The sequence below is a fragment of the Benincasa hispida genome, chromosome 8, assembly GCF_027475165.1.
Source record: "Benincasa hispida cultivar pf3 chromosome 8, pf3_genome.v1.1, whole genome shotgun sequence".
NCBI lineage: Eukaryota > Viridiplantae > Streptophyta > Magnoliopsida > Cucurbitales > Cucurbitaceae > Benincasa > Benincasa hispida.
The window spans coordinates 57,300,105-57,313,670 of record NC_143485.1 but is presented as its reverse complement, the minus strand read 5'-3'; the positions used below and the strand labels follow the sequence as shown (position 1 = coordinate 57,313,670).

At 29.7% G+C, this 13,566-nt stretch overlaps 1 protein-coding gene across 1 annotated transcript; it reads right to left on the bottom strand.

Moving 5' to 3' along the window:
• Window positions 1-10,304: 10,304 nt before the first annotated feature.
• Window positions 10,305-11,307, bottom strand: LOC120084140 (uncharacterized). Its single transcript, XM_039040040.2, has one exon. The coding sequence runs from the start codon at window positions 10,985-10,987 to the stop codon at window positions 10,556-10,558; it is 432 nt and encodes a 143-aa protein (XP_038895968.2). The 5' UTR covers window positions 10,988-11,307; the 3' UTR covers window positions 10,305-10,555.
• Between the last annotated feature and the right edge of the window lie 2,259 nt (window positions 11,308-13,566).

Genomic DNA, 13,566 nt, shown 5'->3' with positions numbered 1-13,566 from the left:
AATCGTGGAAGGTCGATCGTCTTATTACATTTCTTCTATCGTTTATTCTCTTTATCTATCGTATAGCTAATTGTCTATATCGTCTAGATCCTATCGTGTACTCTCCATTGTGTACACTCTCAATCCAATCGTCTACATCCTATCGTGTACTCTCCATCGCCTACACGTTCAACTCAATCGTGCAGTCTTCTACCTTATCGTCTACACTCTCACTTCTATCGTATAGACACTTGCCTTGTCGTTTAAATATTTGTCAACGATCGTTTAGATATTTGACAACGATCGTCTAGCCTTCACTTCTCAATGATCGTTTAATTTTTGACAACGATTGTTTAGCCCTCGCCTTTCTCTATCCCTTTCATGACCCTCCCATTTTTTAATCTCAGAGGTATCCTCCAACAAGCTAACAAAAGGAAAGACAACTGTTGATTTAAAGAACACGAGCCAAATTTTAAAAACTAAAAAAAAAAAGTGATTTTGTTCTTAAAAATTCAAGTGTCTGTTCAAATAAATGTGAAAACAATAATATGAAATTTATGAGAAAACACTCATAAATTTCAAATATATGAAACTAAAAATAGAATCATTATCAAATAGGATCTTAATTTTCTTAAATAATTTTATGGTGTATTATTTCAGCAATAATACATTTTCCTTTCAAGTTTTTGTTCCTACTGAGTATATAACTTAGATAAATAAAAGGATATGCAAGGTTTTATTTTGTCCTAATACTTGTATTTATGCCAACAATATAAGTGTAGCTCGATAATAATTGACATGTACTCATTTATGAAATTGAAGATTTAAATTTTCATATCCATGTTTGTTGGTTGTACTAAAAAAGTTATGAATAATTATTAAAAAAAAAAAAAAACCTTTTTGGTCCTTAGTTTTTTGTTCTACTTTTTATTTGATCTCTAGGATTTAAAATATACATTTAGTCTTTCAGTTTTGAGTTTTGTTTTTTAATCCATAAGTTTCAAAATGTTATAATTTTATACTTGAGATTTGAATTTTGTTTCATTTTAGTCCATGGATTTCAAGATTTTACATTTTTAACCTCAGATTTTCATTAAATACTTACTTTCCATCGTTAGCCTCAACTTCTATGAATTAATTAAAAATAATTAGAAGTGAAATTTTAAATTTAATTTTAAAAATAATAAAAATAGTGAAACTTAGTTAATTATAATTTTTTCAACGATTTTTAATTTATTAACATAAATTAATTTCAAAAGATGAAAAGTGAGTATTTAGTGAAAAATTGAAGTTAAAAGTGTAAACCTTGAGACATAGGGACTAAATTGAAGCAAAGTTCAAGTGAAGTGTAAAATCGCAGTATTTTGAAATCTAGGGGTTAAATTAAAATCAAACTCAAAACTTAAGGATTAAATGTGTAACATTTTAAAACCTAAGGACTAAATAGAAACTAGACCCAAAGCCTAGGACCAAAAAGGTATTTTTCCCTAAAAAAAACACCATATATTGAGTTCGAATTTATTTTCTTTTTAGATTAAATCGTCAATAAATAAATAGTTGGTTAAATTGTTAATGTTTTGAAGAAAGTTATGATTTATTACTTATGATATATGATTATAATTTAATCCCTGCAATAGAGACTATGTATGAAGACTATATCAAATCATAGTAACTATTTATGAGGTTTTATCAAATTATAAAGACTAAGTTCTAATTTTTAAAATCATAGATTTTAAATTCTGACTTTTTACGAACTCTAAGGATGAAATTTATAAATAAACCTAAATAGGTAAAAGGAACTCTTAATCTCTCATTCATTTAAATTTTATAATAGTCATTTTAATTACATTTTTATTAAATTCTTGCCCAACAACTAAAAACAATAACAGATCAAGAGACAACATGAATATTAAATATATACACACAAGTCATTTTCACTTTGTAAGTTAACAACAAACTTCCACATATATATAGATAAGTTCCATATTTACACAAGTCGGAAAACGAGAGAAATTATGCCTAAAATAATTTGGGCATAATGAAAGCATAATAACATAGAAACAAAATAAACAAAACTAAAACTACCTTGTATTTATTCTCCTAAATGTAATCTTTCCCTCAGCATCTTGACGCATCATATCCAAAATCTCCAATGGTGGAATTTCCCTCCAAATTTCAAGCTTCTTATAACGATGGCCAATGGAAGCAAATCTATTAGCAACTCTATTACCTTCCCTATAAATATGACTAACCTTACAATTATTAAAATCAAGTATCAAAGATTTTACGTACCTAAAATGACTTCGAGCTTCCACACATTTAACCTCTTTATTTTCAACTATAATTTCCACCAATCCCTTGGCATCTCCTTCAACCCAAACGTCTTTCCAACCATTTTCAAGCACCAATTCTAGGCCTTTGGTCAGTGCTGTGAGTTCAGCCATGGTGCTATTGGCTCGGCCTATGGGCTCCGCATATCCTAGCAAAAACTGGGCGTCGTGGTCTCTTAAAACGCCCCCAATGCTGGCCCGTCCGGGTGTTTTTTTCCCTTTTGAAGACCCATCGAAATTCAGCTTTGTCCATCCAATTTCGGGCCTCGTCCATGCCACTGGAATCGGTTGTTTGTGCCATTGCCTTGCTAATGATGATCGGATAATTTGGTAATTGGAACATTTTAGAATGGTTTTTAGTGTAAACATTTTAGAGGGAATGATTGGGAAAATGGAAAATTCAAGTTGTGGGGGAAATTCTTCAGAATAATGTACAGAATTTTGTGATTGCTTCACTTGATTAAGTTTGTATTGGGATAGGGTGGAGGAAAAGCAAGGAATGATTCTTCTATTTGTTCTAAATTGGAACGAAAAAAAAGAAGTATTTTCTCAAGAATTGGGTGTTTTGAAGGAGAGAATTAGGTGCTAAGTTTGGTTTGGTTGCAGTTTTCTGCATGGATTTTGAAATTGAATTGTGTTCTTGGATAATTGTACTTAAAAGGATCTGAATTTTTGTCTCACGTTTGAATTTGGTTGGACCATGAAAGAATAACGGTAAGAATAACGGATTTAATCCATATGAGAGGGGAAACTGACTGTAACTAACTATATTTGATTTTGTACAATCTAAAAAGCCAATTTTGCAAGCTGAAATCTAGGACTATGTATGCAATAATTCATAGGAGGGAAAGGAATATACTATTTAATGCAAACTAATTACACGGAATCTCGTACATTTTAGTATGGTATCCATTCTTGGATACTTCAGAATTGGGTGTTTTGTTTCACAATTTCATGTTGTTTTGTTCATTCAATAAGAGGATGTTTTGGCTACTCCCATAAAAAAGGGAAAGAAAAGAGATGGAGAGATTTATTAAACGTCCTTAGTTAATTTGAAGTCGGCTTTCTTCTCAACCAAGTTTTCATAGCTCACTTGGTTAGAGCAGAAGGTCTAAAGTTCGACTCTTCTTGATAGCAATTGGATTCACTTTTATTTTAACATAGTTCTTTGTCCAGTAGTCTAGGAAGCACATATGCTTCTGATCATACGTGAGCAATTTTAAAATTATCAAAAATCACTTTTTTTTTTCATTTTTAAAATCACTCGAAAACACACTTTAATTACTCAAAATTAATTTAATTTTCAATTTTATCTTTTAAATGCAATTTTCATATCATCAAAATTAGTTTTGAAAAATTAAATATGTTTCATGGTGATTTGAAAATAGAAAAAGTAATTTCAACCATTTTAAAATCACTTCTAAACATAAAAGTCTATTTAAATTGAGCAATCCAAAAAAAATAAATTAAAAATTATAAAACATAAAAAAAAAATTTTAAAAAATCTAAAACGTAACTAAATCTTCATTCTTCCATTCTCTCTTCTATTTAAATCATGATTCACACCCCCTTCATCCTCAACTTCATTCTTCAATCTTCATCTTCTACTTATTTCTTACCATCATCACTCGACGTTACTGGATTTTTTTTTCAAGTTTTCACTCTCTTCTTGAATCTATTTTAATCTAACTTAAAATAAGTATTATAGCAATTAATTAGACATTATATATATATATATATATATATATATATATATAATGTATCTTCAACGTATCCGTATCTTAGTTTTTTAGAAATTAACGTATCGCCGTATCGTATCGTATCCGTATCATGTATCAATATCTATGTCTGTGTTTCTTAACCAATAGCGAAGCACAGGGAAGAAAATGACATTTCATCTTTTTTTTTTTTTACTACAAAGGTAGACATTTCATTTTCATAATTCACTTCATCTACGTTACAAAGATTTAAAACCATTGGTTTATGATCAAAATAAAATATATCACTATGGATTGGGACAAATTTTCACCTGAATATTGAAATTTAAATTTAGTAAAAATGATTTGAAAACGATTTCCTCTATTTTGATTATATTATCAATGGTGTCCATTTACAAAGATTAAAACTTTCCAATGAAAATGAAAACTAAAAATTGTCTCAAATTTTTCTATTACCATCTAATAATGCATTTCATATCCCTTGTAAAATAATTTTAAAAAAGAAATTTATGATTTCAGATGCTATTCTTTAATTACTTCAGTAAACATTAACAAATTAAGTTCAATGAATATAAAAGATTAAATTTTACTCCATAGGCTTTATTGGGTAGGGAATGATCATGCTATTTTTTTTTTTTTTTTTTTTTTTTTGGTATAAAGGGAATGATAATGATAGTCATAGCATTTTTTAGACCTTATAATGGTTTCAAACTTTTTAAAAGAAAAAAGTCATTAATATATTTAAAATTCTTATAAACATATTCTAAACAATCATATAGATAGACCTAATAATTCCCTCAAGTAGTAAGGTATTAATTGTAACACCCCAAATATATTTTTTATTATTATTATTTTTTTTTTGTAATTTCAGTATTTTCTTTTATTATTGAGGGCATTTTTAGAATTTTGGAAGTCAAGTGTAATTACGGAATTTAATTTTTGGCGTTGAATTTATTCAATTTAGAAATTAATGATAGGAATTAATTTCATTTTGGGAAGGAAACGAATTTAATAGTATAAAGTGGAATAAGGAAAGGAATAAAATAAAGTTTATTTTATTTCCTTTTTAGTTTTAGTTTTATTATTTTTTTTCTGTTTATATAAACAAAACTTAAAATCTTCTTCTTCAACCTCACCGCACGCGCCCCCTTGAGAAAACCTAGCCGTCGACGACAGCTCCATTTTTCGTCGAACCCGATGCCGACGAGCAGTTGACAATTCGAAGCCCCCCCAGCGCACCGGCCGGTCAGAGCAGACGCCTCGTCCACTGCGTTCCGTCGAGAGCCGCTCGCCCAATTTCTCTAGCTCGTCCAACCGAGCTCCTTTGCACGTCACTTGTCCGGTCAATCTCCTCTGTCGTTCGCCTAGCACCGATCGTATGCGAGCACCGCTTCAAGCCGCGTCCGCCACCCCAGGTTTTTCGCCACCAGTTATCGTCACCCTACCGCGTCGGGTCTGTCGTGGTCTTAGTCAGTTTTGTTGGGGTAAGATTTGTGTCAGTTTTTTTCGTTCTCTTGACCATTAATATTATGTTTCAGTGTTATGAATCGCCTTTGCTGGGTTTTTTTACATACACACCTAAGTACTTGATCGTATCTGCTAGTGTTGAGGCATACTTGCATGTTGTGGATTTATGATGTAAGTTATACATGGATGATGTATAATATATTATTAAGAATTATGTGTATGTAATGAAGCCATGGTATCATGAATTTTTATGTATGTTTTAGAACTGTACAATGTTGAATCTTAGCACGTTAAGACTGTGTGAATATCCTCATTGATTAGTTAGATACTCACCAGTTTCCTTCGGGATTCACCAGTTTTGTGTTTCCTTCGAGATTCACCAGTTTTGTGTTTCCTCCGAGATTCACTAGTTTTGTAGTCATACTTAACTACAATAGGATAGGACTCAGTCTCTTGTCTGTTACATGTATTTATGTGCCATAAGTGGGTATCTAGAGGACATAGATGCCTAGCCTGACCCCAGTGGTGGGGTTACTTACTAAGTATTTCATGCTCATTCTTTCCTATATTGATGTTTCAGGTAAGGGTAGAGATGCACCGGCAATGGCTTAGCGGAATTCGCGATCGTGCCACTGGGACTAGTTTTTACGCTTCCGCATCATGACATTTAGAGTCCTTATTTTTCCCTTAATGTTTAGTTATATTGTTTTAAACTTATTGTTAAGGATTATTTCTTTTATATACTTTTAATAGTATTTACGAATTATGGGTACCCTATTATTGTTTTAGCAATTGTATTTAATAAATGTCTTTTGAACTTCTCTTGTTTAATTAGCATTTATTTCAACCTAACTGGGCGTCGTTTTAAATCCTATGCATGCATTTATTTTAGTAACGACCTAACCTAAGTCCTAGAGGGTCGGGTCGTTACATTAATATCCTCTATGAGCTAGACGTTTGAATCTCATAATCTATGGTATATATTAAATGATGAAAACCATACAAATCTAATTGTCTAATATTCAACTTCAATAACCATCTAACAAGCATTATTTTTCGTCCCAAAATGTTTAAATCCCATGCATTAATTGATGAATCTATATATCCATTCCCTAAAAGACTTTTAATATTCGTATTATGAAATATTAAGATCCATCAATAACAAATACGAACTATTTGAAAATAAGAAATAAACTTCCAAATTTTAGATATATGATTATCATTTTTTTTTAATATTCTGGTTGATACAATTTCATTTTAAAAACAATCAATTCGAACTTCTATGTGAAGAACCGTCATACAAAAAATTTAAAATTGATATTGCCATTTTACAAGGTATAAATCTCATTTTATCCACAACCATAAACTTATGAGCACATTTCTTACCGAAGATATGCCCACACCTGCTTAGGGCCACAAGAAACATTGTGTTTGTTAGAGTAACCTTACAATACAACTAGGTATATGCATGTAACATGACAAGACTTATATTTTCTTCTGTGAAAATGTATTGGGAAAAGGACTTTTTTTTTGTTTTCTCTTTTCAGAATTGCCAAAAATATATATAGTAAATCTTAACCATAAATTTCATCCGAGCTTAGTATACCATTTGTGCTCTAATGAACATATGTTTATCGGTAATTGACCTGTATTTTTCTTTAAAATTGGAAGTTCATATTCACATGCCCACATTTGTTGTATTAATAATAATAAGAAAAAGCAAAAGGAGATTTTTAAAAATAGAAAAATAAGATAAACTATTTACACAAAATAACAAAATTTAATTTTCTTTGATAGAGATCGATAGAGGCTGATAAAAATCAATCAATGTTTATCAACGATCAAAATTGATAGAAATCTATCATTGATCTTATGTGATAGATATTGATAGAAGTCTATTAGTGTTTATCAATATTTGTTGTTATTTTTGTAAATAGTTTGATATATTTTTTCTATTTGTGAAAACTTCCCAAAAGCAAAAGTAATTTTGTAGTTTGAAAATTTCATACATTTGAGAGTAAGGTTTTAATCTCATTTATTGTTCTTGTAAAATTTCAAACTTGTTATTATTGAAAAAATTCAACCTGTGCTATGGAGGAAAGTCACGGTAATTGGCAAATCATTAGTTGGTAATTTCTTGTGTACGCTAGTTTGCCTAAAAAAAAATCTTGTTATATTTAAGAATATTTACATTATGCTATTCATGAAAATTCCTAAAAAACTTTTATAGAGTTTCATATAATGAAAAATTAAATAAGAAATCAAATTCAATTTTGATTGTTTGGAAATGTTAACTATTCTTAATATTTAGATATAAAAACCTATTTTGTAATATTTGGGACGAAACATCTATTATTCACGTTCTGTTTGGTAACAATTTTATTTTTTATTTTTGTTTTTAAAAATTAATCCTATGGACTTCCAAAGGTAACTTTAAAAAATTGTTTTTCCTTTTGGAATTTGGCTAATAATTCAATCATTTTACTTAAGAAATATGAAAATCATTGTAAAAAATGTGGATGAGATAGGCTTAATTTTCAAAAACATAAACAAAAGATGAAATGATTAACAAACAAAATCTCAATATTTTATCATTAAAAATTGTGATACGTCAATGATTTGACAACATAAATTTTTGTTTGGAATAGCTTTATAAATACTTAAAAAGATATATTCTTAATTTGTTTCATATCGAGTAGCAACAAATTCTAACTATTGCCGAACGTTTTACATATAATAAATAAACTAGAACTAGAAGTTAATTTAAAAACCAACTGTGTGTATAACTCACTAATTTGTCAATGAGAGGTTAGAAATTGAAATCAATCGAAAACATACAGTTGAAAAAGAAATTATTAGAAAGAAGAAAAAAAAGCTGAGAAATCAAATAAAACATCTAATTAACCAGCAAACTTATATTAATAAAACAAAACAAAATCATAATGGATCAATTTATTAAGAAAATTGGAGATGAGAAAGCATGGGAGAAAGAAGAGAAATTCCTAACATGAATCAAAACGTTATCGTAGGTGAGTTTAAAATGTGAGTTAGAGAAAAAAAAAAATCCACTAATTAAAAAAAAAAGGACAAAATTAAAAATAATAATAATAATAATAATTTAGTTCCATGGGTCTATTGAATTGTGCATTTCAGTTTTTAGAAAAGACGAATTTTTACGATTTCAATCCTCTCAAAAGACTGAATTTAATAAAGACCAAAAAAAGACAATATTTTTGCAAATAGTTTCAAGATCAGATTTTTGCAAATAGTTTTTAAAACCACTCTATTTTTACTTAATCCCAGGCTCAAGTATAACTACTCTCTACCAACCCTTTTCATCATCCCCAAATTTTTTTCTCTTGATAATTATATCATTCATATAATTTACCTACCATCATATGATATGACATTCTATACTTCTAGCTATGGAAGTTTTACTAATTTGATTAAGATTGATATATTGGAAAATAATTTACAGCATCCGACGTGTGTTAGGTTAATTATAGGAGAGGGGTTGCATAAATGGCAATCAGACTCAAAACAATGACGATTATAATTCAAAGTAAAATATTTAGCTAATATGACATAAAATCAATTCTTCCCATGTTAAAAAGACCTAAAATGCCCAAATAAATCTTACTCTACATTGTTGGTTATTATCATTATTTTTTCCAATTGTTTGTTTACTTTTGAAATTGAACCCAAATTGACGTTTAACTCCCAACTTGCACCATTGGTTATCTTTATTCCAATTGTTTATTTTCCAATGAAGATACTTCAACGATTTTGAAATTTATTCCCAAAGTTATGATATGCAATGTTGATTATTATCGATGGTTGAAATAAAAATGTACTTTTTTTTTTTTTTTTTTTGCCATGAATTGAAGTTCAGGTCAAATTGAAGAGATCAAATACATGAAGCTTGCCATTCGTGTGTCGAACCTTTAATTTTAAGAAAGTTAGTATTTGCCAATTATATCTGAGTTGTATAGTGATAATCGTTGATAATTATATACAATTATATTAATATTCAAGATATGTTTCTTCTTTATTATATATCAATTTTTTACTTAATTATTTTATAAAAAAATTCCAACCCACTTGCTATTTTAATTATATCACTTAAATATGTTAAGTATGTTAATGGTAAGACATCAATCACATGGAGATGTCGAAATTTTAATTTAAACTATTTCCATTTATTTTAATAAGTTATGATTGTTTTTTTTTCTTTTTAGTATAGGATGATGTAATTGATAATCCCAAGTTTTTTGGCTCGAGATGCTTAATTTCAAAAGCTAAATTAATACTATGATAGATGGCATTATTATGATGTATGAAAACTCAGGTCTTGTCTTATATCAATCTTTATAAAAATTCATTTGATTCTCTGAAAAGTTTATTATCAAAGTAAGTTGATTGGGCCATATATTAAAGACCTCGTGCTGAAATTGTTATGAATTCGATAAATAAGAAATACAAGAAAATATAAATTATAAAGATTGACATATAAATGTATGTGGTTCCCTAATAATGTATAAGAAACTTCAAAAGATACATATTGTAGAAACACTTCTAAGATTAGAAGGTTTATACATGGCGAGACTCGTGCTTGATCCTTTAGAGCGTCAAATAACAACTTTATAATTCTTAGAAGATACATGAAATTATTTACATTGTGATTCAGTTTTGGGATGAGTTCTCGTGCTTATCTAATATAGTATTAAAAATTGAAATCTCTCTCTATTCTATTGAATTGTAATACTAAAAAGAGAATAAAAGAAGATAAGATTATGAATACAAATAATCATATCTAACCATAAATAACAATGTATACACATCATGGGATCCTCACTAAAAAGGAAACACAAAATCAGGCATATTATTGGGAAGTGTTTATTCACATTTCACTTGCAACAAGGACAATTTTTTTCATACTCCAAAAAAAAAAAAAAAAAAAAAAAAACATATCTATTTGATTGAGCTTCTTGATAATCTGGGACAATCTTATTACTTACAAGATCTAAACAGAGAAGAAGAAACGATGGACGGAGGAAACAGCTAGCTGGAAGTCGGCGGCGGGGACATGGGAACCACTTGATTCTGTTCATCATCGGCAGCATGATGATGATGATGAAAATCTCTGCTGCTGGAGGAAGCAGAATGGCGATGGTTCTGATGATGAATTTGTAGAGAACCAACATTTTGGGGAATAACACAAAACGGACAAAGGGAAATGGTAGGCCCAAGCTTGGGGCCGGTGGCAGTCCAAGGAGTTGGGGATTGGCAAATTTGGCATAGCAAAATCCTTGAATGTTTTTCCACAATGAAATTGGCTGAATGAACATTGGCGTCGCAGCTCCAACATAAACTGGCTTGGTCCGATTCACAATAAGCATTGGCTCTACAATCGCAAAGTTCGCACTTGATCTTCTTCATAATTTTGAACTCCAAATCTCGTGGATTGGAATCGGATTCTTGTGAAGAGGGCATCAGATCCCTTTGGGGTTTTGGTTTTTCAAAAACATAGACATATATGGTGGGGGAGGGGATGCTTTGGTTTGGTTTGTGTGCAAGTTGTTAAATTAAAGAACTACATGATTTTGATTTCATTTTTTTGTGTTTTTGATTCGAGATAAGAGGAGAAACTTGGGCCCATTATATGTAGAATTGTTTTCTCGAGAAACCTCTGTTTTGCCAATGTATCTGAGGTAGGAGATATGAAATGACAATAGAATATGGGTCTTATTTTGCAAATTTTTTAGTTTGAAAATGTATTTGCCTTTTTTTGTAAGATTTATTAGTGATTAGCTTTTTAGTACAACACCCATCATGTATTTCAATTTTGTGTGATCTCATCTTATTATTCTCCTTTTTTTCTTTCCCTACCAAATTCTACCAAATAAAGGCAGACGTTTGTCTCTAAAAAAAAAATTGTTTAAAAAATTGTTCCATGGAAATGTTTATTTATTGATTGTTTTTTCTTAAAAATGTTTAGCTGAAATATTTGCCATATTTGCAAATATAACTACTTTTACGCTTAGCAAATATGGCAGGATATATGAAATTTAATTTTAATTTTTTTTTTTTGTTACTCTAATTTTACCCCTTATGATTTTTAGACATAACAATGATATTTTAGCTCTAGCAGCATTCATATCATGTAATCAAATATTATCCTTGATATATCAGCAGTCATAAGAAAATATATTCGTGCTATTGATTCCTTCGGTAATATAATAAATTTGTTTTTTTAGGCAATAATACATCAGTTAGATCAACATTTATTTCACATGTAGAATATATATATATAATCTAAAATTATATATATCATTGTTTGGATTCTTTATTCATCAAAAGTATATTACATTTTTGTTTTCTGGTGTGTTTCGTTTAACTTTTTAAGTATTTAATTTTGAAAATAAGTCATTTTGAAAAATTGAAATGTTTTCCAACCAATCAAAAAACTTTTGAAAGATCTTCCATGTTTATTTGAGATGCTGAGTTGAGATATGATGTCTAGAGTTTATATGTTTATATTTGAGGTATAGAGTTGTTTGGTTTAAGTTCATATGTTTGTGTTTAGGGTGTGATGTTCAGTTCATATGTCAGGGTATTTGGTGCAATTTTTTAACTCTTTCATAATTTGTTTTTGTGGTTATTATTTTGTTTTTAAACTTTTTTATTCAATAATCATACCGTCTTTATTTGAATAAAATATGGATTACAAATTTTTCTTTTATTTTTTAAAGTTTTTCTTTCTTTGTTTCTTACTTTTTTTTTTTTTTTTTGTAATGAACAATAATTAACCACCTATATTGTTTTTGCTTGAATATGATTAAATAAAATAGGAAACCAAAGGGAAATCAAAATTTTTTGTTCCTAATTCTTCTCCATGAATTTCATTATCATCATCTTCGTTGTTGCTCTATATTTTTTATTCTACCATGATGGAATGTCACACTACAAGAATTTGGTTGTATCTCGACAGTCGTGAGCGTCAGGATAAGTTAAAAATACCGTCGGGACAACCTTTCCCGACGACAAAGAAGTCGTCGACAACACCGTCGGGGTACCGTCATCGGGGAAACCTTTCCCAATGGTTGGGAAGCCCTGCCGTAGGGGAAAAGAATTATCTCAACAGATAAGAATGGGGCGTTTTCCCAACCCTAAAGGAAGTTGTCAGTAAAAAGGGATAATGCCTGACGGTCTGTCATCAGATTTTATACGTTAACTCGACTCCCAACCGTCATGATTTATTCTTTCGCTCGATGGTAGAGCATTGACATTTATAGATAAGTCTGATGGTCTTCTGAACCATTGGGATTAGTTTTTTATCTTGACGGCTTTTGTCGTCGTCGGGCTTGTTAATTTCGACCGACGGTGATGTAGATCGTCGGGATATCTTTAACGCTCGACGGTTAGTGACCGTCGGGCGATGTCTTTATCCTGACGGTGCATAGAGACCACCGGGATATCTTTAAATCCAGATGGTATGTAGTCACTTTCGGGAGTTCTTTGCCCTTCGTCACAGGAGAAATTCCAATTCTTAGGCAAAGATTACAGGTCGAAGCGACTCCTTACCGTCGGGATTTCTTGAAATAAATAAATAGATTTAAATATCTCTTTAAATTTGTTTATTTTATTTTTTTTAGATCTATTTTTTCCAAATGTCATACCTCTTTGAATCTTATAAATATCACTCAACTAAATTAAGATTTTCAAAATGAAGTAAATATCGATAATAGATTAATAATATATTGAAAACACGTTTGAATGTACAACCTTAATCCACGAGTTCTATAACATCCATAATTAAACGATAACAATGTACAACCTAAATATGCTTCTTGCCTAGAGATGTATCTTCAACAAAAATCTCTAGATACCTACAAAATAAAAATTTAAATAAGTTTAATGCTCAATAATATACCAATCTCAAGTAAACAAACCAAGAACTCAATCATAAACAAATCAACAAACCAACTCAATCATAACTTAAACTTAACATACTTGTACTTAAATATAGATGTGCAATCAACTAAAACAAACTAACTTACAGAGTCAAACTA